Raw genomic sequence first — 25,744 nt, forward strand, 5'->3', positions numbered from 1 at the left:
AGTTGAGATAAATTGTCCTTGTTCGCTTTGGTCTCAATGGTTTCTTGGCATCGCTCCGAAATAGTTTGTCAAAGAACCGTCAAAATCTGCTTAGCGGAAGTATTTTCAGTCAATAACTTAGACAATACGTCAACTCTGGCAGATGCTTAAGCCCTCTATGCCAGCGTGTAATTCACGGTCATCCCCATAACCTAAGACGCTGTCTATCACGAGAACTAGCAACAGATTTTACTGTTTGCTCTATGGAGAGCTTGTTCCAGCTAAATTCCTTGACCTTTAAAACAGTATGGAATATCTTCCCCCTGTTTAAATTTTACTTGGATCGACACGTTCGAATTTTATTGATATTTCATGACCACGTGCAGGCACAATACGCTCCAAGAAATCGTTTTCATACGTCAGTAAGTCATGGCTCTCATAACTATTTCAAACTTGAACCTACCTTAAAAGGTTGCATGTGCCGCTGAAATAGAATTTCGCGAGCAATATCTTCCCGAGGAAGGCCCCGCTTGCATTCCTTCATGTCGCCGATGTTCCACGTGTGTTAAGAACAAATTGTGAACGCTTTACCTCCCACAAGAAAATTTATGGCTCAGCAGTCTCGGTGGCTTTTCCTACGCCACGTCCTCGAAACGGGAAGTGCACTCAAATCGGGCCGTGTTACGGGCTACTTTTTCTTCCTTGCCTTTTCCTAAGTCAGCCGGAGGCCAAACTCACGTTCTTCCCAATAAAATGCGCTTTCTCGATACGGCTTTTCCAACTGCAAAAGCTTTCATCGACTATACCCAGCTTACTCAAGGAATTTTCGATGAAATTCCACATGTACGTATTTGAAGATAAAATGTCTTTTCAAGCGTCTTTTATTTTTAAATTTCAACCAAACGAACCGACGTACTTCCTTAAGCTTACCTGTAGGTACGATCGAAGTCAAGGCTGAGTTATTTTACTCGAATAAAGAAAAGTTCGTTTTTACTAGAAGAAATTCACGCGGAATTTCCTTTGGAGGTTGTCTGCGTGATGCGTAGGTCGGCATAGAAATCACTTCAAAATCTAAGATGTGCAAATGAAAGTTCAATTACTGCATTAGCGCAAGCACTAAAAATTCCACACGCTTTACGTCCAATCTTACACGTTGTCCCAACGCGGAAGGAACGGGACACAGGACCACGGTGCGACAAGGCAAGGTCTGTCTTCAGAGATCACGAGAGCAGACGCTTCAACCTCGTCTACCTCAGAGGAGCGGTGATTGCTCCTCGTGTTCCCCACTTCGTTGTTTGTCCTCTATTGCCTTGATGCCATCTTTTAGTCGACACAGTATATTATTGCGCCGATAAAGCTCACGGATTTGTTCGTTCTTTAACCATGCGTTTAAGTTAATCCGTGCGAAAAAGGTCTTAAAAATAAGGCTTAGGACGTAAACACTTGCATTAGTAAAACTGTCATTTGTGGCGGACATCAATGTTAAAATTACCTTAAATAATGGTGTACTTCAATTTATTAATGCGCTCCCGACCGCGGCGGCTGCATTTTCGATGGAGGCGAAAATGTTTCAGGCCCGTGTACTTAGACTTAGGTGCACGTTAAAGAACCCCAGATGGTCGAAATTTCCGGAGCCCTCCACTACGGCGTCTCTCATAATCATATTGTGGTTTTTGGACGTTAAACTCCAGATATTATTAATTTATTAATGCACTCTTTATTAAGTGCTTTTAGAGTACATATTGCAGTTGCATTGTAACCGGCAAGTTCCTAAGGCTTATTTACTTTGATAATTAACGTATCCAGCTGGTATTACCTTGAAAGTTCGTTCAAGCTTTGCGACGAAATCCATGCGCGTTCCTGTCAATTTCGTCCTTCAGTGCGCAAAAGCGCGCTTTGTTACGAGAGTAACTGAAAAAACGCATTCTTGCCGCAACTTTTAATGGCATATATCTCGAAATATCTCGAAATCGGCGGCACCCTTAGATTCCGTTCCGTATTTGTTTTTTAACCTCGGCGGCTACATATGAAATGCGTGATGCAATGCAATGTAAATAATTAGAGGTAATCAGTAAATTATACTGAGTTAATTGCTCATTCGTGGGCGTCTGCTATATACTGAGAGCACACTTATGAGAGTGCAACATGAAACATATTATATTGGGACGTTAAACCCCAACAATTATTACTAGCAAACACATATTATAGGCTATGTATACGCTTGTTCCAATTGGTTCATACTATTCAGTTTTACTCCTAAGGGTGCATCGAGCAGCGCAGTCATTTACTAGTAGTAGCGTATAATTTACTTTACGAGCGCCGCGCTTTATGCATATTACCGACCAACCGCAACGACAATAACTTCCTCCGCTGACTTCCACTCTCTCACTAAGACTCAAGCAGCCGGTGCAAGTCAGGCTCTCTGGGTTGTCCTTAACGTTACCCGAACCTGGGCTACGCTCTATGCGTGCGCGCTGTTCTCTGCGCAACAGCATCTTGCGTGAACAACCCACCTCGCAGGAACGCTTTACGGCGTCCTCCCATCAACATTTCTCTGCGGCAAAGCGCTCTAGCATGCACTGTCTGCAGTTGGTACGCTTTGCATGCGCCCTCGTTTCCACAATGGACCGCGTGAAAACCTATATAACCGGGTTTCGTGAGAACATATATCATGTTGTCCTCCAGGCGCCGCTAAAAAGAGCCGTGCGCTACGGCCAGTGATTGCTCTTCATTTATTTCCATTACAGAGACTAGTAACTCGTATATGTACAAGGCGCGCAACTGCTCGGCGAGATTCTGAGGCTTTGGGTATACAGCGCCAGCTCTAGAGCAAAACAAGGCCCGTTCAGACGACATGTGCAATCTTCCTAAGAGCAGCGCTAGGACATCGCGAACGAAGATAGCGAAGTCCATTTTCCTTGGAAACTCCGGCGCTCAGTTTCGTGCGTATATGTATACATAACATTGGCGATCACATTTTCATCGGTGTCCGAGGCGCTGTCTACGCCATCGAGATCAGACGCGGGCGGTCCTCTTTCGCGCATTGATTCGCCATCAGACTTTACGGTTTCTTTGCACCGTTATATATATGTTATTCTCTGAGCAAAGAAAATGCGAGCACGAGTTTTTCGTTGCTCACAAACGTGGGCGTATAGTGTACATAGAAGCGACGAAAATTTTCAAACTTTCTTTTTGTCCGCTTGGTAGTGAGATTGTGGGGATCGTTCCAGGGAATTGGCGATGGACCTGCTGGGTCTGTGCAAAGAGGCGCAGGCTGAGAGAATCGAAATCCTGGCCGGCTGCGGATGCTCCTTGGCCGAGAGGAACGCGCTTCACGAGAAGGTGATCATACGTATAGCTCACGCGCTCTTGCTCTGAGCGCCGCGATAGCACTTTGAATATTTGGCAAGTTAGGTATAAAGCAGGACTTTTCGTAGTTTCGTTTTCTTTGTCTCCCTTTTGAGCATTTTACGTAGAGCTTTGCGATAAATAACTTTCTCTCGTGAATCCGCTCAAGGATAATTTATGAACGATACTGCTTGCTGCAACGTTTGCTTGTCTCTCCTTTCTTTCCCCAAAGTTAAGTTATTCTGCTACCCGCACTAGTTTTCGTTCATCTTTAAAAAATCGAACACAGCGCAGCTGGCATGTGTCTTATTAAATAGCAATCGTTGTAAAATTCACGACATGCTAATATTCGACATTTTCTGATCCTGCGGGGTGTTGTAAAGCTCCGAGAAGTTTTAAGATCAATTTTTTTTAATTTTCGTGCAGTTACAGCGATCGTAGCTCGATGCGTCTGCTCGAAGATCCATTTTTTTTTTATAAAAGGAACAAGATGGTTGATGCAAAATTAACTCTTTTTTAAACAATTTCTATGTTAACGGGAGAGAAATGTTGCTATGAAATTAAGTAAAACAGTGAGCTAAGACCGAACGCTGTGCTTTTTGTAACGTGCATTGTAAATGAGCTAGCATTTCGAAGGAGTAAGTTGAATAAAGGCCAAGTGTACAGAAAAACTGGTGCATTAAAAATGTTAAAATGTCGCTTTTTCAGTATATTCCCTATCGTAATAACAATTTGCCTTGATATTTATGTCGGTTAACATTTAATCTCATAATTATCATTTACTAATCTCGTTTCAGTTACTTTTTCTCGAAATTGCCGTCTTTCAAGCATCGCACAGCCAGATTCGTGGCTTACTTTCACAGCGGGCGGCGCCATTTAGATGGGGAACACCCAGTCATATTGCGTCTATCGTTGCTAGTGCATGACTGCTACAATGACGTCATTATTGATCCCAGTTTCAATTCGAAAAACGGGGTAATTGCGACTTTGTAATGAGGGCAAAAACTTGTATGTTTAGTTTAGTTCGTATGGTAAGTTTATGTTGGTCTAGGCTGAACGAATTCAGAGCCGGACATTGAGGACTTTGTTTTGTCTAAGAATGGCGATGTAAACGAAATTTTTTTCCAGGCTTCTTTGCCTTCTGTCGAGGAGTGTACATCACTTGCGGATCAACACAACAAAGATGGCGACAGCGTGGCAGCGGTTCAGTACTACGTGATCTCCGAAACCCAATCCGAGGCTCTAAGGGTCGGGATGAGTTACGTTAAAGGTGAGCGTGAACTAAGTTTGTGCTGTTTTCGATTTGATGAATATGCTGGGTGACATACCTTCCGCAAAGAAAAAGTAAACACAGTTGAAACCTTCGGAAATCTTTCTCGACTGCTTGATATCACGCAGCTGTACTGGGAGATCTATGAGTAGATCCTTCTGCCTGCAGTGATGGTTATTATGGCGCTAATTATAACACTTAGTTGTGATACCCGGACAATAAAATTTTGCTAACTGATATCTGTACAAGCGACAGAATAGTTTCTCGGAGATCGGCGAGGACGAAATTATTTTACATTTTAGTAGCCCGACAGTTCTCTGCGTTGAATATTTCTTCGGAACAACATTGCCGTCTTCACGTTTCGTGTTGCCGATTATTTCGACGTCGCTTTGCAATCTATTAGCCAGCTCAGCTGATATAGTGACCGCTCCAAAATACTCATTGGCACCGAGTTTAATTCTTACCTGAAAGAAATAAACTGCGAAGCTTTCATTACGAGAAATCTGTATGGACTTTCTGTGTAACTCCATGCTACAGAATGCAGGACATTTTTTTTCGCTTTCATGAAAGTATAGGGCGCTGATGTTGAAGACGTGGGTATTGTCAACACTCGACTGCACATGAGTTATACATGTTTTCAGTGTCGAACAGATTATTACTTGTTTCATAAGACACAAGAGGATTCCGCAACAACCAAGAAATTTGTTAAAGTGTGGATTTAAATCTGCATATGTTTTCGCGTGTTTAGGAAATGAGCATATAAATAGAAAAAAACTTTCGATCAATGAGATTTCACTGTAATCGCATTTGAAAACAATTCACGTGATCTTGTGCACGGAACAATTTCTTTTACCGTTTCCCCCCTCTCATTCCTGACAGAACAAATATCGTCTAAACAGTGGACGCTTGACTCCCTCTGGCGGCCGGTGCGCTGGATGCAATGTCTACATCCAAGGATATTGTCCCAAGAGAAGAACGAAGAGTGAGTGAACTTAGATTTAGGTGCATCATAATCAACCTCAGGTAGTCCAAATTAAGAGTGATATTATTAAGAGTGAGTGAAGAACACGTGGTAGAGCAATAGAAAACCATGATTTCAAGTCTATCGGAGATATAAACGTTTAACAATGGGCTCAGCGGCTGCGGCATTGCGCTGCTATTTACGAGGTTCAGAGTTCGATACCAGGCGCTAAGGTCGCATTTCGATGGAGGCGAAATGCAAAATATACTGGTGTGAACAAATTATGATTTATTAGCATACACTACCTTATAAAAACCGCAGTGTACTGGCTAAGTTGCGTGAATCGATACTTTGATGGCGGTATATTGTACCGCTACACTTCTGTTTTGGTATCAAGAATGCGATGACCTGAAAGAAAAATATATTGGTGTCATGGTTCGCAGTAGTAAGCTGGGCGCACGCGCTAAATGTTTCATAAATTTTGCATGTTACCACATAATGATCATGTGCTTGTGTTTCCTTAACCAATCTAGGTTTTACAAGGAACTTAGGTTCTTTTCTGCGTACGTCGGTGCGCTGAAAGCTCTTCGTGATGGTTACTGGGCCGTCGTGGCACCCCTCTTGACTCATGCCAGGTCGGTTGATGAGTTGCAATGATTACGACCTCTCTTAAAGAATGCTTGAATGAACGCGTTCTTTCTTTCTCTATTTCAGGGACTTGCTCAGGAAAAATAAGTTATTGGAGTTATTATTAGAAAATGAAGTTCTGCTGGACGACAGCGAAACAATAACCCCCACCAGTGCCGACGCAAAGTAAGTATGAGCAACGTAGCAGTTGGTCTCGTGCATTCCACGATTTTCATGTCTGGAAGCGTACTACAAGCGCAAAACCACAGCACGTGCTCACGTGTCGCGTTACTGCGCGAGAAAAGTGCGCCAATGTCGCAAGCCCGAACAGCTATCTGAATTCTCCGGGGTTTTCTTACCTGTCCTTTCGGTGCATTGTAAATTATATTATGTCTGTATGCGAACTTGGGAGAAACGGATTTCCCTCCCCTCAACAGAGGACCATGCACACACCGATGTGTAAAACACAGGGGAACTTGCTTTGACGGAAATTAAGAGCGTGAGCATCGTATTGATAAACGTTCAAAGATTATTTGCCATCATTACTCTTAATGTATACAAAGTTCAGTAAGGATCTCTCTTTCTCCCTTTATTTGTGTGCCGCGGTTGAATGTTTCTTTTTTTTTTTTTGCCGCTGCTCAGTAATCTTGACGTGCTAAGCACTGTGTGCATTCTTTACAGAAACAGATTTTCCTCTCTAACGCCAAAACTCGGCGGGCCCTAACGAACTGTGTGAATACCTTCCTTTCAGGCTGCGCGTTCAGAGAACAGGCTGCATATTTGAACTCTGTCCTAAGCGTGCCTCTACTAACGAGGAGTGCTGCTCTTGTTTCGAGCTATCTCTACCGAGAAGCACGCGAGAGAAGTCGAGACTTTGTCGCAGCTTTTCGCTCGCGGCGGCTGACGCCAATTAGCGACGGCGCGCAGTCGCGGCGTTCAGTCGCCCGCTCTGACGCGAAGTCGTCGAAGAAAAAAAAATTATCATGTTCGTTAGTTATTTCCGAATATGCGAGAAATGACAACTTCTCTTACTACGACAGTAGTTACAACTTCGAACTTCGTCATTTCCACTACGCCACCGTTGTACTGCTGTCATCACCTTCAGACTCATCACCACATGTCCTTTCCCCACACGCTCAAGAATAAGAAATATAAGCGTACATCAGCGTTATTGGAGATAAAATTCAATCTCGCACCACGGCAATGTGCGCGTGGGAGTTGCACGCGCTAATTATAGAGCTATCACGGCGACTCATATTAGTGATTGTTAATTTCTGCGCGTTTTTTTTTTCTTTTTCCATAACGCGAAACTGAGCTGTAGAGTACACATGGTAATTCGCAGGACGTGCCTCGGGCAATGCAATCAAAGCGGTAAGGTTGGTTGCTAGAGCTCTCATTCATTGTGTATTCTCTGTGTGTTTCCCATTTGCGCTCCTAAAATGAATGAGAGCTCAGACAATGCTCTATGCAGCAGACAAAGGCGACGCTGCGCGCAGAGCGAAGAATTACCTTTCTTAGTGGACGTGTTTGTGATAAGTCATGTAGGTTTTGCGGTAAAGCGGTGAAACCGTGTATAGTCAATGTTGGTAAACCTGCTTGAAAAGCATTTTGGTGCAAGCAACGAGAAATGAGAGTGCAGTGTTCACGCCTTCAGTTCATCCTCTGCTTGCGCTGAAGTAATATCGAATGAGATAATTAGTTCAGAGCTAGAAAATAATACGTGTCGTCGCTAATGTACCGTATCTGGTTCATACCGAAAACCTGTTTGAGAAATACAACATAACTAAAGAGCATAACATCTACTAGACTCTTTGCGCGAATATTATTTTAGTGCTAAACGCAACAATACCTTATTGGAAGAACTTGCAAACCTATCTGTCAATTTATACCGTTACAGCACTCGTACTCCAGAAGTGTGGAAGGTTCCGCACTTTAGAACGAACTATGCTTACCAAATGCTTTGTAACAATCTTCCTAGACTACTTAACTCATACAACAGAGCAGGCTATCATTTACAGCCCTTAACATTGCCAGAATTTAAAATGTTAATGCGCTCCCCTCTCTAGAGTGTTTTCTGGAAGTTATTAATTTGTGATATGTTTTTAGGGGCGAAGCTCCTCAGGTGTGAGCCTGTCCCTCCTTTGTAGTATGTAGTATGTAGCCACGCATAGTGGGATGTATACACTCCATGTGATAAAGATGACAATGGCCACTGATGACCATGAAGAATAAGCGCGTTCCAGTATAGTGGAATGTACCCACTACACGTGATAACGAGGACGCTGATGACCATGAAGTATAAGTGTTCTTAAAATTTTCAGACTTTATGATCCGCCCGACTCTTGGCCGATCCCCATGAGTGGGTGGGTGCCATCATCCAAGGAGCATCATCATCATCATAAGTGTGTTGCAGACCACACATTCTCTTTCTGCCATGGATGAAAACAATCGTGAAGGCGCTCTCGCCCTCGAAAGGCAAAACGGCAATGTCGACAATAAACGTTCCCTTGAGCTTAACGTCATATATGAGGACCCCCGTGTTTGTGTCAGGTCTTTGTATGATGATCGAGTGGGCAAAATTTACGGGGATTGGCAGTTTACCAGATTACCTCCGGAGCTTCGCCCACTCATCATCATTCACTTCGTGGATGTGGCGTGATTTTTTTTTCTTAGTTTGATTGCATATGTTATGAAGTACATAACTATTTTGTTCGCGCTTTATCTGAGTAGTGTAATCCATTGTGCAAATGGTTTTTTTGTTGTTTTTTGTTTTCCCCTATTCATTGTATAACTGCCATTCTTTATAGTCACTCTATTAGCGTAATATACAAAGTGTATTATGTGCTTTACCATATGTAGCCATACTGTACTAAGGGAGTGAGGTCTCCCTCAAGCCCCGTTTGTGCGGCTTTCTTTCCTCATCCACCTCCATTTACCACTATTTTGTACATGTGTGTAAATGGAAATCAATAAATCAAATCAAATAAAAAAATTAATGAGATTTACTGATTCTTTTTCTTTTTTGCAGGAATAGCATACTGCAGAATCGAGTGTTTCACAGTGACCGTCTGAGTGAGAAATTAGGAGGCAAACTATCGGAGAGCGGAGAATTCGGGGAGGTTCTTGTCGCCGGTTCACATCTGCCCAGGCATTCTGATCAACGGCGCTCCATCTTCACCGGAAAACCAATTCAGGTAACGAACACACGCTCTCCGACGAGTCAACTTGGCAATGAGCGTTCAAGGACAGCGAGTATGTTCACAGCATCTCTTGAGTCTTATGAAGGCACAAGACATTAAGAGCGCGAAAAAATAAACGAAGGACGAAGCGAGACACTTCAATACAACAAACAGTAATTTCTGAATAATATCGCTAATTCATCGTAATGGCTTTGTCGTTTTCTTTGTTAAGGCTTGAGGCCTCCTTTTTAAGAAATAATTTGATGCATAGGCTTCCTGACGCGACATTACTGGTGTGCTAGGCTGAAACGACTATCTGTTTCCTATACAGAACAACGCGGTGGGGACTGTAAGAGATACTAACTGAAACAAATTTACGTTGATCAATATTTATCGACACTTTCGCGATTCCATGCAGTTCATTAGTTGACTCGCAGCTAGCGAGGTCGATATTTCCGAAGTTCTGCTACAGCACATCGTCTGAAATCGAGGTTCACTCGAGCAAACTAAACACCTCGTAAAGCGGGCCCCGCAGAGCCATTTTATTTTCCGAAGGCTACATTATCATCTTGTTGCTCTTTCACATAGTCCTGTTTTTTTTTTCTTGTCATGCCGCACAAGCTCAAAACTGACCTTGCCTAAAGACCGGACCATGGATTCGGTTTGAACATGATGTACGGTCTCCGCCAGAAGAAACTCTTCAGTATCACTCGAGGTCGTTCTTCGCTATTTAGTAATTAGCCCCGCAATTAGGAAAAGCCATCTACGCGGAGATCTTGAAAGCAGTTAATTCGAGCTAAAATTTAAAAAGGGCCACTGCCTTTGAGGCCATGATGCGAGATAGATTGCACAGATATAGCATACGTTCATTCTTTTAACTTGGGACTCGGTTTCTTCCTTGCTCTGGAGATGAGCTCTTCCGACTCGGGATAATGGTCTTACTCATTACATTGCGTACGTAAAACCGCACGTTTCTGGTTCATTAACGAAGAAGTAGTAGATCTGTTCTTATTTCAGTACTTATGTGAATTAATCGACGAGTGCTCGAGAAAGAAGAGACATATAATGCAACCGCGATAAGTGAAATCCTAACGGCACAAAATGGGCATGAACGAAAAACAGAGGGAAGGGTGGGTGCGAGAGAGAGAGAGAAGCGAGGAAATACTGAGAGGTTAACGAGACGCGCGTCCGGTTTGCTACCCTGCACTGGGAGAAGGAATAAAAAGGCAGAATCACACGCACATTTCTGCTGTACATCAAGTCTACAGGAGCACGCACAAGCCTGTCTTTAAGTACGTCAGTAACGCTTTCGTTGCCTTCTGCGCCTTCGAGGCACACGTCCATGGTCCTAGAATGTTGGCAGACTGGTTGGTAAAGCTCATTTGATAGCAGTCAGTTTTCTTCGGCGAATGGTTTATTGGGAGTTGCATTTTCTAGTAAAGCGCGTATCCTCATCTGTCCTCACACGAATAACGTTGTTATTACGACGAAATTTTCTGATTTTAATTTACCGACACATTTCATTTGTCTACCGCATAAATGATTCACAAAACTTTCGGACGGACGGTTGGGTGCTAGACAGGAAGACTTAGCTTTATCTAGCCAACGTCTATAAAGACATAAAATATTTAAATATAAATGCAGTAACGAAAATTTTTCCAGACATGTACTAACACAACCTTGATCGCATTTTGTAGATGAAGGCGTTACTTTGCAACGCAAAAAAGGTTTTAAGCAATCTTACTGCAATACATATGTTAGAGGGAAAGGACATTCAAACTTGTATAATGCATGAAGAGTGAAGCAGTAAATCATTTATGTAAACTGCATTGATTCAGAAAACTAAATTACAAAATATTATTTTTATTACGCTGCTTTGAATGCGACCCCACTTACTTGTGGATAGATTTCTTGCGAAACAGTGCAAAGAACCTAACAATTTTAGCGAGTTTGTTAATTAACATACCCAGTTATTACAATCTAGTACGAAATTAAAATGTAGCTGGGGCACTGCGAGCTTCACGTTTTAATTTATCAGTATTTTAACAAGAATCTAATATTTAACGCGATCAACCATAACTGTGCACCCAACAATCAGAATTTTTTCTTTACTAAATGTAATTAACTTCGAATAATTTCACTGGCTCGTTTAAAGACTAGTGAGAGAGACTCTTTATTGGAAGATTTTGCCGGCATTTTTAACGACTATTCTTGGGGCGTTTCTTCCTAATTGAAACTTAGAAATGCGATTGGGCCTTAAGCAAGGTGTCTCGATTCCTTTTCACTCCGTTCGTTTCGAATCAACATGTCAGTATAAAGTGTTCATAGTAGCGCAACCCGTAGCTCACAATGTTCAATTGCCCCCTTACTGTATACGATATTCTTATTTTTCTTTTCTCTCTCCACAGGGGCCTGTATACTACCTAGATGAAAGCGAGACGGCCGTATCTCTAAGCGAAGCCATCATGTGGGCCAGGGTCAACCTCCTGTCCCCACTAAGGGCGTACAGTCGAATCGTCCCGTTTTGACTATCGGCACTAATATTGTTGTTTGAAAACTAATAATAAAACCAATATTGTTACTTAGTCTTGTGCTCTCGTACTTCAATTCGGTACAGAGTATCACCTGTCCACCAGCACGCGGCACTTTTTGCGTACTTCATATAAGAGTGACATAGCCGGCTTTTTATTTAGATTTTGTCCTTGTGTTCCCCTTGTAAACAACTTTTTTTTCATTTTTCTTGAGTAATTGCTGTAGCAATACCCAATTACCTTCCAGGCTATTCTGAAACCAACAGGCGACTCTGACCACCACTGTGACTGTTTAATTAAAATGCAGTTCGATCTAACCTTGCGAATACTTTTCTTTTTTAATTTAACCAGTTGTTCTCAATGCGGGCGATCTCTTCAGGCATACAGGAAAGCATGTATTAGCTGCAGGAGACTTTCTTCTTCTGCGTATTCAGTTCGTAAATCAGCTCATACTTATAAATTACCTTCCATCTTCTACACAAAGTAGAGCACCTTTCTGAGATTGGTAAAACGTCTGCGCAACTTGAAACACAATGTGCGACGCACTTGACACGATAACCTTCAAAAAGCGATCGCCTCGGTGGTTCAGTGGCACGGTGTAAGATATATACTCTTTAGGTGAGGACACTCGCGAGACGCCATCGACCAGATAAAGTAACAACGCTGAGCACCCGTCGGTCCGCTGACGGCAGCGGATACCTATCGGCGGGACGACGCAACTTCAACACAAAAACGCGTTCCCGTAGCAACTGGCGCTTCGCGGGAAATCTGAATTTCCTAGACAGCGAACGCGGCCATGGCACGCCAGCAAGTAAAGTTGGAAACGCATACCGCGTTTCTCGCGAGCGAAAAACGAGACATGCGGAGGATGCCGGCGTTGCCTCCGACCACGTTGGTTGCTATAGCAACGGTGCAGAAAACATTTTTTCTCTAAGTTGCGTCTTTCCGCCGATAGATACCCGCTGCGGTCACCGGTCCAACAGACGCGCGCCGTTGTTACTTTATCTGGTCGAACGCGCTCTGCATTCACGCCGAGGAGTGTCCCCACCTTGTTCAGTGGTTACGGTGCTCGGCTGCTGACCTGAAAGTCGCGGTTTCGATCCCGGCCTCGGCTGTCGCATTTCGATGGAGGCGAAATGTTAGAGGCCCGTATACTGTGGGATTTCAGTGCACGAGCCAGATGTTCGAAATTTCCGGAGCCCTCCACTACGACGTGTCTCATAATCATATCGTGGTTTCGGAGCGTAGCACTCCAGATATTAACCTTTAAAAAGTGGGCTATATTGCTTTCTAGTGCTCGTACCACAAAAATTTACTGAGTACTGGTCTTACGGTATTTCTTTCGGAGAATAAGTCTAAACACTAATGTACTGCCCAGTGACAGAATTGACAATCGTCTCCACAATCTACAGAATGACACATGACTCCATAGTGTGAACCAAGCTTTACTGTTCTGCATATCGCGCATATATAAAGGGTTAAATTTCAGCGACCTTTTATGTGTAAAAATGTGAGCTTGTTCAAAGGCTACCATTTCAAGGGGTTACCACGCGTGAAGCAGTAATGATCTGTTCGCAACAGCTGCGGGATTTCATAGATAGCGTCGTCGGAGAATCCACTGAATGGCAGAGAATTGGCGTGCGACGGGCACGTCAAGGTATGGCGCAAGCGCAGGCTGTTTTCGCTCTGTCAACGCATCCCTGCAGCGACGTTCCTGTCGTCGCCCCACTTTCATCATCTCGCCGCCCATTGTCTTGTTTGCGTAACTGCTACAAGTTCCCACTCGTGTTTTCTTTCGAAAGGCGCAAATCGAACGGTGCGGCGTAGCTGTATTGTCAGTACAACGGTACAACATCGTATCGCAAGTCTCAATGACGGCACTGCGCGTCTCACTACATACAATGCACGAAAGTAAGGAAATTGTCCGAGGGGCTCGTTTTCCGTATTGTACACAATTAATGAAACCGACATGCAATCACCTTCGAATCATCTCGGTTCGGATCCCACCGACGGAAAGGGTGATCTTTCGTCCACTCTAATTCCTTTCAATTTAAGTGAGGATCATTAGACTACAGTTAAGAAGCCACAAATGTTGTCCCCTATGCTTTCCCTGGCTTAATTGTCTGTCGGTTTCATTATATTTTGCGTAATACATAGAATGCAGACGTTTTTAGTTTATCGAGGTAGGACAGTAACGATTAGTTTCGGTAAAAGCACTTTACTACTGCCCCTGAACGAGTCAATCGTGCCATGTCCATGCGGCCTTAGTGAGTCACGATCATGTATTAGCCACATGTCAAACTTTGAATCAAGTTCTGTAAGAGAGCGAGATTTTACAGTGCTGCCGTCACTGCGCACAGAAGCGTTCATAAATACTTTTAAGATTATCCTTAAATGTTTCAGATAAATGCAACTGCGTGAACTGGAACAGTGCCGAAACAGGCTGCTGGTGGTTGTCAAAATCATTAACAAAAGAGAGGTGCGATTCCTCTTTATGGGCCCTTAGAGACTAGGCGGAGTCCCTGTTCCGGGACACCATTGGTTGAACCCGCAGGCTGGTCCAAGGCCTACTGGGCCTGAAGGTCTGAGCAGCCGAGCATGCAGGGCCGAGTCCCCTCGGGCAGAGTTTTGGTGCTGCGCTGTTTTGACAGGCCCCTATTATGTGGTAGGTGTCCGCCACCTACCCACAGTGCTGGCACTGTCCTCCGACTGTACGATAGAAATATCTTATTATTTCATCGTAGCATCATAGCATTGTATTGGCCTGGAGTCTTGATAGGATGCGCTCGTCTGCGTTCAACACCCTTCCATGGAGAGGGTAGTGGCGATGGTCAGACATTTTACGCATTTCGGGAATCGAAAGATTAACTGGGAAGCAGGCCCGTAGCCGGGGTGGGGTGGGGGGGTGGGGGCTAGGGCCCTGCACCCTCTCAAAATTTTGATAGAGGGGAGTGTTTTACCGAAAACAAATGAAAATTGTTTTTTTTTTTTCTCACATAGTCAAGACCTTCAGCAAGAGCCTCCCCCCCCCTTAACAAAAATTCCTGGCTGGGAAGATACGTTTGTTGAGCTCTTTCGGAATTGTGAAAGAAGTGGTATCTTCTGAACTGGCACCAATGGCAATAAAAAGATGTCGCCATTTTACCCGTGCGTGAGAACGGGGGCTGAATTAGCCGATTGAAAAGTGCCTTGCCATCTGATGATCGGTGCAAACGCTCGATATGGTGTAACGCTCTCTGGTCTGTTTGCAACCTCAGGGGCAAACTGGTGCGCTTTAGTGAGTAATGGAACAGAATGCGCCTCACGAGGTAAACCAAGCATGACTCTGAGGGCAACACTATGGTCCCTTTACAACTGAGATGTCAAACTAGGCGGCACGTTCAAGACTGCTAATGCATACGTCAAGCCGGACAGTACAGACGATTGATACACCCGTAGTGATGTCTTCCGGTTGCAGTCAGCGCTCCTAGCAGTCAATTCTGTCACATACTTGAGATGTATTTGAATAGGGCAATGGCCGGGCTATGGCCAACGAGCGCCTATTTCCTTTTCTTGACCTTTTGTTAGTTCTACTAGCACCCAGAACCATCCCCCTTTATGAGCAAATCTTACTCTTCCGCTGGCTTTTAGCGTTCACAAACGCCTATTTATGTAGAAAGGAGGACATCAAAGCAGTATAAAAATACCTCCCGTGCAATCTCTCTTCGTTTGAACAACAAAGGGCCTTTCTCCGTCTTATATCCTTGGCCAGCCAGATGACCGACCATTCGTGGGAAAAACTAATTAAGGACCTTGGCAATGACCGTCACCTAGGTAGACAGCTATATATGGCCGCTGCTGCCGTAATCAAGACAAATGGACTGTGCGAATGCTTCTCACTGGCTTATGAAACGCGCACATGGGTGGATTATTATATTATCGTCTTCGTATTTCTTGTCCTTCTCATACGTGTTTTACATTTACTCCGCTCTGCAACCAAGCAGGCGCGACGATGATTAACCTTGCTTCATTTCTGCGTTTTCCTCCGTTTCTATCGTTTCTAGTCGTAGAATTTATCTGTACGCTCTACGGATGTCCACAGATCTTCTACGGGCAATTGTTATAGCGCAAAAGCAGGACAAAGACAAAAGGTACACGAAGACGAGCGCTCGTCTTCGTGTACCTTTTGTCTTTGTCCTGCTTTTGCGCTATAACAATTGTCATGACCTACCAACTAGCCCAAGCCGCTACTCTTCTACAGGACGATGACATAGAGCTTAGTAAGCATGAGCAAATAGGCGCACAAATGTTTATCAAATCCCCTTAGCACCATAAGAAAAACTAACCAACAAGTTTTGTTCACTTCTGTTATGCAATGCTCTTTCAGTATGCCGAAACAGCATAGTGAAAGGTTTATGTTGTGATGCAGTACTTCCATATTATACGCAGGACATTTTCAAGTGTAAAGCGGATCAGAAGCGACCGGTTTAAGGCGCATGCTTTCTTTCAACTTCTGAATCAAATAGGTTTAACGTGAGAGGCTCGACTTCATCACGCGTCTTAGGCTTTATTAATTATATAGATGACGACGTGACATCTAAAGTAACCAGAGAGTTCTCCCTCATACAATCATGCATGATACGTCCGAAATGTATAACCACAATTGATTAGCTCGATTGGTAGAGCAACCGCTCCGTAAAGGCGTTGGTCCCGGGCTAGATCCCCGGACCAGGGCGAATTTTCCTTAAACTACGAGCTTTGCTTTCTGCGAAATCCGTATGGATCTCCTTGTGGCTACAAAGTGGTGGTTGCGAATTATCCCTTTCATAAGCCTTCCGTCACCTTGCGGGGTTCCGCAGAACTCATTTGCAACCGCACTCGAAGGTCCTATAGGCACTGTTTACCCAGTCGCCCGAATGTTTGCTTGCAAATGAAAATCGTTTACCTCTCGATTAACGAAGGCGTGTACGACGACACTATTTCGCACTTCAGGCGATTCGAGGTCCGGTTTTTCTTTACTCGTCATATCACTTTACCATTATTATTATTATTATTATTATTATTATTATTGTTATTATTGTTATTATTATTATTATTATTATTATTATTATTATTATTATTAGTAGTAGTAGTAGTAGTAGTAGTAGTAGTAGTAGTAGTAGTAGTAGTAGTAGTAGTAGTAGTAGTAGTAGAACATTTATTTTGTATTGTCGCCTAAGGGAAACTGGCTCATATCCACGAGGGGTATTGGCCACACTGTCGATTGTTAAGGGAAATGTAAATGCTATGCTACACACACAAAAAAAAGAGAGAGAAGAACGGAACGCGATGTGAATGTAAATGCCTGAAACAGGCCCGTAGACAGGAAGCGAGGCGGGGGCCTAGGGGCCCAGACCCTCCCCGAAAATTTGGTCAAGTAGGTGTTTTTACCACAAATAAATAATGAAAATAGGTGTTTTTCTCAAATATCAAATAGACAAGGTTTTCAGCAAATGAGCACCCCTCCCCCCCACGAAAAAAATTCCTGCCTACAGGCCGGGCCTGAAGTCATAGTCTTCGTCGTCTTTTATTCCGTAAAAAAAATGACTGAGAAAGAGCGAGGAAGAGTAGGAGAATTCGCAGCTCGAGGCACGAGGCCTATCTCGAGCAGAAGAAGAAGAAGAAGAACCCCAACGCGGTGCTGCACCTAACGTCTCCTGATTGACGGCTGCTGTCCAAGTGCTACGTTTGGCTTCGGCGACGATCACGGCAAGACGAACGCAACGTTGTCGCTGCGAGGTGAGCTATCCAATACTTTTCTTTGCCGATTCTCGCAGGACATCGGGGCAAGAGGGTATATCTGACAAGAGCAGCATGAACGAGTGAGGAGCATATATTGCAGAAATCTCTCTCGCGAAGGAAATAATGGATGACTCTCCCGTAACCTAGAGTACAGATGTAATCATGAAATGGCTACCGGCAAAGCAGGTTGGTTGCAGGTCAAGCTATAGCGACAATCTCAAAATGGGTGTATAGTGCATGTTCGCAGTGGCACACCCTACCCCACACAATACTACACACCGGTAGATATGGGCGCCATTGTTACCTGTTAAAAGTGGCGTCACTGTTAACCCTTTTCACTGGTTTCTCGGGCGTCTTATTTTGTTCTCATCTGACTCCCCGGATGGTCTCGTTAGAGTGCCCGGATCTTCTCATTTTAGTGCCCGGATAGCGGTGCTGGCTTTCGGCTCAAATTCACTCGAAGGTCGCCGACGACGGAAAAGCATTTCATGCTTTAAAAAACACCAAACCACCTAAATATCTACACAGACTCCAAGGTCAGCCGCATAGCTTCATCACGATCTTCTAGAATAAGTAGGCACTCCAGCGATAAACCAAGTTTTCTATTTTATTTTTATTCTTTCCTCCTATGCTTCCTCACTCAAGCTGTTCATCCCGTCTTCAGTCGTACTTGCAACTGCCGCATACACCTCTCGGCTAAGGTCGCCCCTGAGCATGGTACCTTCGCTACGAAGCGCTTCTTTGTGTTGATAATCGCGATGTTGATATTCACATATGTATCGCGTTTACTCTGCATAAAACATTCACGCATGTCAGTGGGGCCTCAGCGTTGTGTTCAACTATCTTTAATAAAATAAGCAATTACAAAATGCTGTGTTGTTAGACTGATATAACGTTGGTGAAACCACACTTCATAAAAACCTCACATAACGTTCGAAATGTCACTTCAATAGTGTTCTAACAGTCCCTGCACTCACTTACGTTGGATTAGGCGTTACTACTGAGCGACATTTGCTAATCTCCCTTAGCATTGTCTCCTCTAAGGCCCGCTGTTATGAAAGTCGTCGAGGTATCGCAGGGTGCCGCAACGGTCTGTTGCTTGAGTGACGATTTGTTCGTATTGGTAAATTACTCTTTCACGATACCAAAAACACTACGCTTGCTGCGTGAAGATGCTCGGTAAGCGCGAAAACGCCCAAAAAGAAAACGCGAGTGATAACACCACATTGAAGTTCCCTCACCAGTCGTCGTGACGTCATAAATTTTGACGGCAATTACTAGGGCCTATACGTAGTGCCTAATCGGTAACAATGAAGTAGTACATTCTTTTCTGAGGGAGCAAGAAGCTTAACATACCAAGTTTCAGGAAATTTAGTTGAGACAATGTTGCCAAAGTAAGAAAAAAAAACACTTTGAAATCCGTGACGTCACCATCAGAGATTTCGGCGGGAAATTTAAGCGAAACTTTTGACATTGGTTTTCTCATCCATTAATTAACCCATGGTGGTGAAATTAACGACACTAGAGTTTTCATAGTATAATTTATCAGTATAAACTAATTTATTGTGTCACTTCAGCGCCCCTTCAAAGCTGACATGCGTGCTCCTCACCCACGCAGGTGCAACCCTCTTGCGAGATAGGCGTGTCGGGGAACTGTTCAGAGCCAAGCGAGAAGAGGAGCGGGAGCCATGATAGAGCAGATAGCAAGTCCGGAAGACCTCTCGTTGACGGACCTGGCGCGGCACAGGCTGCCCGACCGCTTCATGACCATCGGCTTCTACGTGCGCGCCTTCGCCATGTACGTCATCCCGATCTGCCTGACGCCGCTACTGTGGCAACGCTCGGCCGAAAGCCACTGCGCTTTCATCGTCCTCTACGTACTCTTGCTCTGGCTCTTCCAGGTATATACACACACGTACAGCAACTACCTAATCAATGGTCGGCCTACAGGTCTCGGTAGTGTCTTAGATGCCGGAACGCCAGAAACGACTGTCTTCCACGATGACGTCAAAACAAGGAAGCGTTCACATAAAAAAAAAAGCTTTATTCCGCTCCCGTGATAGTGGTACTTTAAATATGAGACATTGTCTAACTGAAAACATGCTCGCCGCTCTCTCATGTCATTAACTATGTCGTTTGCCAACCTTTGTTTAGAAACTATTCTTGTTAGTGGCTTTCGTGAACGTGCGTCCAAGTTTCGTGAGAAAAATGTGACGAAAAACAGCAGTCACATGTTCTCCAAAGGCGGAGCTCCCGGCCGTCCCGCTCATTACGTCAGTCCCGAGTGCGCGCCCATTGGTGCAGGCTTGTGTTCATCCGCCTTTGAGGAGGAGATGCCGCTGCCTTCTAAAGTTGTACCCGACTATAGATAGTTGCGTAGCGCTGTCACATGAGATGGCGACAGAGGGCACCGGAAATATATGTGCGGAAAGCTATTCACCGGCACTAAAGAAAACGCTACACAGCCTGATATTTGGAAAGTAGTACAGCACAACTGCAATGTATAATACTGTTTATTTATTTTATTTTTATTTTTTGCTTCTTTCGCCGCAGTCCATCCCACCAGCCATCGTATCATTCCTCCCAATAATTCTGGCGCCAGCGTTTCTCAACTACTCAACTGCAGACCTTCTGGAGTACTACACCTCCGAGACGATGTTGCTGTATGTCGGGTACGCACCGCTTTACTTCTGTCAAATAGATGACATCATGGGTTAGTCTACTTCACATCGGCTTTCCAGTAGTTCGTTGCTTGTCTATGGCGTACTCTTCTGGCTTCTCCAAAGATCATATGTAAGGCTCCAGCGAAGACAGCACTGACGTCTACATGGTCCCGGCGTAACTATTATGGCGATGAGATATGTTCACTTGCAGCAGCGATTTCCGCCACAAGATCACGCATTTCTAATTGAATAAATGACAGACCAGAGCAACTGCTATCCAAGAACATGCTGTGTATGATTTCCACGATGGCTAGTGCGAAACTGAAGAAGTTTTTACCCTGTAAATATTCAACAGGAAACAAAAAGTAATCGCGAAATTGGTACGATATGAGCACGTTATTCTCGTTTAAGTATAACTAAGTTGTGTCGAGCAAACTTGGGAGACTTCCGCAGAACATTTAAAAACAAAATACCAAGATCTATATAAAAAATGTAATTCGTAACTTTATCACATGCACAGTGTTTATGGGTTTGTATGTCCCTTTTTTCTGGGACGTCCGGCCATTCCTGTTTGTCGGATAAGAGGTCCATATACACACAGGGGAAAGCGCAGCAATCTGTGCCCAGTTCCTTGAAGTACGTGTTGTAAACGAATTCTGGCACGCACGGTAACGCTTACCATTCATCTTTCAGGTACGCTCTTATAGTGCACGGTGTCGAAGCGACCAATCTTCACAAGCGAGTCATCTTGACGTCCCTGCTGGTGTTCGGCGGCAAGTCGGGCTTCATCATCGGCGGCTTCGTCATCACCACCATACTCGTCTCGATGTGGACGAACGCCGTACGTACCGCCGCCATCGTGCTGCCCATTGCGATGGAAGCGTTGCAGCACATCCAAGACAACCGGCTGTTCCACGTGCTCGAGCTGCGAACGCGCTACGTCCGCCGTACCGCGGGCATCGGCACGCCCATCATGGAGGCCCGCTACCTCATCGAAGGCGGTGTCGTCATGCCGGACGTGATACACATCCTGAGCGAGTTCTTCACCGTCAAGAAGGGCTTGCTCATCGGCATCTCGTACTCCGCTGTGCTGGGGAGCATGGGTTCCGTGGTCGGCTGCGGCGGCAACCTGTACGTCAAGGCCTTCATGGAGCAGATGTACAACTACCGCCGCATCACCATCTACCAGTGGGTTCAGTCCCATCTGCCGCTGACGGTGCTCTGCTCGTTCCTGCTGTGGTTCGTGCTCTCCGTGTGCTACGCGAGCGACGTGGTGTCCAGCGACCACATCTCCAAGCGGGCCTTCGAGGACATCATCTACCGGCACTTCGCCGAGCTGGGAGCCGTCAGCTTTACCGAGATGGCGACCATCATCACCTTCCTTTGCATGGCCGCGGCCATCGTGGGCTCACACCACTACGCCGAAGCGCTGAATATCGAGGCCGCAGAGTCCACTTTCAACGAGACGGCGTGCGTATTCTTCTTGGCTTTCGTCCTGCACGCCTTGCCCAGCATCTACTACCACCGACGCGGGCGGTCGCGGCGCCGCTTCCACAGCCAGATGGCGCAGCACGCCGTCAAGAAGATATCGTGGGCCTTCGTCATCACCATGGGCGCCGGCGTGTGCGTGGCCAAACTCATCGTGCACTACAAGCTGCAACAGAACTTCGACTGGCTGCTGCCTAACGGCACAATCACGTCGGCCTTCTACATGCAGCTGCTTGTCGCATTCGTCGCCCTAGTGCTGGCCGAGATCAACAACTCGCTGAACAACATCGTGATCTTCGCACCGCTCATCTGCCACGTTTCGGACGCGCTCAAGGTGCACCCGTTGTACCTGCTCATGCCGTTCACCTTCTGCTGCTACTTCGGCTTCATGGCGTCCACTGCGACGCCCGTCAGCGAGTACGTCACCGACTACGGAGACTTGCTCGAGGACGAGTTCATACTGCCCGGCATCGCCATGAAGGTCGGCTGCGCGCTGATCGTGCTACTGGCGTACAACACCTGGTGTTGGGACTATCTGTATCTCAAGGAGGCAATCGGGCCGCTTACTAAGCAGAACCAAACTGCGTCGGAGTCCTAGCTCCGACGAGCCACATGCTACCACTTTCGCATGGGCCTGTGTCATATTTTCGCCAATTCACCCCGTATCATCGCGGTATTTAGTAGCGTAGATTAGGACGACTAGTCCAATATAATAGCATATACGGTGCGTTTACCTTTTTTGCTCTCACTTTTTCTGCGTTGTCACGCGAGTCTGCTGCCCCGAGCTGCGGGAGTCGCAGCTCGGGGCAGCAGGAGCCGCGCAAGCACACCTAATATTGCGTGGCAGAAGCGCAGAATCGCACCGTCGCACCATGCGAATTGCGCAGAGCGAGTAGATGGTCAAAGGCCCGCCCATTACAAAGCGCTCATGCATAATTAATAGTCATCAGCAACCGCATCAGCAAAGTGTGCAGCTGTGTATATAGGTGCTCACATTGACTTACAGATGCTTATTCGGTACATTACTAATTCGCTAAAATAATGGATTATGACGTATCGGGCACATTACAACTGTTGCCATGCGTTCTAGGAGAGTTTACAACGGCAAATGTCACGCGCGCAGATGATGCTCACCTCACAGCAAGGTTGTGGTGTCTAGAGTTACTGTATATGCTACCTTTAGGTAGCAGAGTTGCGCATCTGTCTTCCAACGCCGCTAGCAACCATGCATTGCGGAGAAGCTGCCGCTTGGGCCAATTTTTTTTATTTCTTGACGCCGCCGCTGCAGCGAACTGAATTAACACTAGCCATCGACAGCCAATGTTTATCGCCGGTCATGTAGACATGCCATACACGCCAGACATGTTAATCGGCGACACGTTAGGCATGTCGCCTGCGAAAACGGAGTGCGACTTCACCGTATAGCTGTGGTTGCTAGCCGGACCTATGCGCAACTCTGCTACCTAAAGGTAGCATATACAGTGACTCTAGTGGTGTCCACCGAGAAGCGACGCCTGGCAAGCGAATGGGAAGGCGATGCGTTATGCTCTCGTGTTGTACTCTAGAACGCGAAGCTCAAATGTCATCCAAGTTGTTAGCATTGTTAGCAGCCGAAAAAAAGTCAGTTTCGCCGCAAGGGCGAAGCAATGAATGCGATAGCAACAAATTCGAATGTGTCACGAAGAACGGCAAGCAGCTCGAAACTTGCAGCACGCTGGTCAAGCACAAAGGACGCACGAAGAGCACAGAACGAGCGCAAACAGTCGCAGCTCGACACTTTCAATGCTCAAACACAAAGGACGACACACGAAAAGAACGCACAGGTATACACGGACGAGCGCGTACTAATTGTCGCAGTTGTTACTTTGTGTTTGAGCAGCGCGCTGCAAGTGTCGACTACGCAACAGCTGTTTTGGCTCTTCTCGCCAGCAGCTCACTCTCTTCGCAAGCACGGCCGCTGCAGCGAGCGAAGTGATCTTCGTGCGGCCTATAGCTTCTACGCAAACTTTACGGTGAAAGCACAAGACGTAGCCTCCTCACCTCGCGAGATAGCGCGCGAGCACGGGCGACCACGCCCTGTAGGGCAAGGTAAACGTCGGACGCGCGCAACGTTACTAGAAACGCTGGATGCGCGCCGCGCGTGCATCCTAACTCCTGCGAAGCATGAGCGGGGCGACGACCTTTGATAATGATGATGATGATGATGATGATGATGATGATGATATGTGTGGCCAATTACCCTTTGTACCTGGTGGACTCGCAATTGGTGCCCTAGCCTAATAAAATAAATAATAAATATACACATAGTCAGCAGGCACATAACTCCAGCACTGTGCGTGTCTCTCGTGTCCTTCCACCACGTCTCGTTTCCACAACACCCGATGCATCTGGCATATTAGCTTTGTCGCGTCTGGTGAGTGAACACGCTGAAGCACCTCCGAGCTCTGCGTACCGCCAGCGGTAAATTGTGTATATAAATAGCTCGCCGTTAGCAGAGTGTACCGTTAGTATGCTGGAGGACATATGGCGCGTGGAAGATTGTCTAACATGGCACGCTGCGGAGCGAGGGGTGGCAGGTTCAAATCCCCAGTCATGCGCTTCGAAATTTCTTTTCTTCTGATTTATTAAGGCGAAAGCCTTGTATGCCTCATTCAGCACGAAATTTGACCGTCGTCAGCGGCGTCTCGCGTCCTGCGCCGTCGTTAACGACGGCGCAGGACGCGGTACAAAAATTACGTGATGACGTCACCATATGACTTCATCACAACGTTACAGATCGCAAACGTTTGTGACGTCATCCTGACGTCGCAAATTCTGGCGTGACGTCATGTGACGTAACGCTACATGATGCCGTTGTAGCGCCCCCCTTTGGGCGGCGAACAAAACCGGTGAGCGCGCGACCTCAAGAGAAGAAAATAAAGATGGTGCTTCGCAGTGGCACGTAAAGCGACGGCTCGTGTTCCCTGCTGGCGTCGATTCTGGTTCAACCGTCTCGTTCCAACGCTCCTGTGGCATAAGCCTACAGTCATCACACGACATCGTAGCTTGGTCAAAGGTGGGCTGATCACGGAGGCAGTACAAAGCCAGGTGAGGTGCCACCGATCCTGGAGGCAGCGCGAAACCACGCTAGGTGCGCAAAGATTTCGGAGAGTGGCGGGACAGGATAAATATATCTAGGGAGCCTATATGACCGGCCCGGCCGTTCATGTAGGCTCCCAATACATCGACTGATAAGAAAAAGATGGCTTTCGCCTTCGATTCGTCTTAGGTGAATGCACAAGGGACTCTGGGATTTTTTGTGGCTTATATATATATATATATATATCCGGAACATGACGGCGACACGGCAAAAACACGCCGAGAGTGTCATATAATTGCTATCGCAATAAAACACGACAAGGCCCGCCCATTTGGTAGCAGTGGCGTAGGCAGAAATTTGTTTGGGTGGGGGGGGGGGGGGGTCACGGGCTCGGTGTGCCCCCCCCCCCGCTACGCCACTGGTTGGTAGTATGGTTGTTCCTTTTCGTCACGCTCTCCCTCCAGAACATGTGCCGTCTGCATTAATTATGTATGCATGGCGCGATATGATCCCTGGTGATGTTTGCAGTAGGTGAGCTTTCGGGTCTCCTCAAAGAGACGACAGATAAACCATGCACACGTGGTGACTGTATGTTGTTAACGAACTCAGTTTTTGGGATATGCGAAAGGTCCCTTTAATAAGATTGCGGCGCCAGCGCTACAGAATAACGACTGCGATACATAAACAGAACACGTATAAAAACTTCAATGTAGATTCCAGGTGTCATCTTAGCCTACTTCTTGGCGAAAACATAGTTGACTGTACTAAACATTCAGGGTGAATGTGTCAACGACTCATGAGCTTATACGACGGGCGCATGCATGCTAGCTCTCTGACGAAGTCTTTCGTGAAACGGACC

At 45.8% G+C, this 25,744-nt stretch overlaps 2 protein-coding genes across 2 annotated transcripts in view; both read left to right on the forward strand.

Annotated features, from left to right (window-relative positions):
- Nucleotides 1-11,944, forward strand: part of LOC125756097 (WD repeat-containing protein 17-like) — a 32,346-nt gene extending 20,402 nt beyond the window's left edge. Inside the window, exons 12-18 of the mRNA XM_037650904.2 lie at nt 3,210-3,321; nt 4,456-4,597; nt 5,477-5,579; nt 6,092-6,193; nt 6,273-6,371; nt 9,214-9,379; nt 11,773-11,944. Of these exons, the coding sequence (XP_037506832.2) occupies nt 3,210-3,321; nt 4,456-4,597; nt 5,477-5,579; nt 6,092-6,193; nt 6,273-6,371; nt 9,214-9,379; nt 11,773-11,892 (844 nt within the window). The 3' untranslated portion in view covers nt 11,893-11,944. The remainder of the gene's footprint in view (nt 1-3,209; nt 3,322-4,455; nt 4,598-5,476; nt 5,580-6,091; nt 6,194-6,272; nt 6,372-9,213; nt 9,380-11,772) is intronic.
- A 7,289-nt stretch (nt 11,945-19,233) lies between these two features.
- LOC119381183 (solute carrier family 13 member 4) lies at nt 19,234-22,510 on the forward strand. Its single transcript, XM_037649138.2, has 3 exons — nt 19,234-19,556; nt 20,209-20,327; nt 21,012-22,510. The coding sequence occupies exons 1-3, from the start codon at nt 19,344-19,346 to the stop codon at nt 22,402-22,404; spliced, it is 1,725 nt and encodes a 574-aa protein (XP_037505066.1). The 5' UTR covers nt 19,234-19,343; the 3' UTR covers nt 22,405-22,510.
- Nucleotides 22,511-25,744: the final 3,234 nt, after the last annotated feature.

This window comes from Rhipicephalus sanguineus, chromosome 2 (genome assembly GCF_013339695.2).
Source record: "Rhipicephalus sanguineus isolate Rsan-2018 chromosome 2, BIME_Rsan_1.4, whole genome shotgun sequence".
Lineage (NCBI taxonomy): Eukaryota > Metazoa > Arthropoda > Arachnida > Ixodida > Ixodidae > Rhipicephalus > Rhipicephalus sanguineus.

What these genes read in the sequence shown, in the direction of transcription:
- LOC119381183 (XM_037649138.2), top strand. Translation starts at nt 19,344, where the DNA reads ATGATAGAGCAGATAGCAAGTCCGGAAGACCTCTCGTTGACGGACCTG. An exon ending in TCTTGCTCTGGCTCTTCCAG is followed by an intron (nt 19,557 to 20,208) that starts GTATATACACAC and finishes CTTTCGCCGCAG; the next exon opens with TCCATCCCACCAGCCATCGT. An exon ending in ACGATGTTGCTGTATGTCGG is followed by an intron (nt 20,328 to 21,011) that starts GTACGCACCGCT and finishes TTCATCTTTCAG; the next exon opens with GTACGCTCTTATAGTGCACG.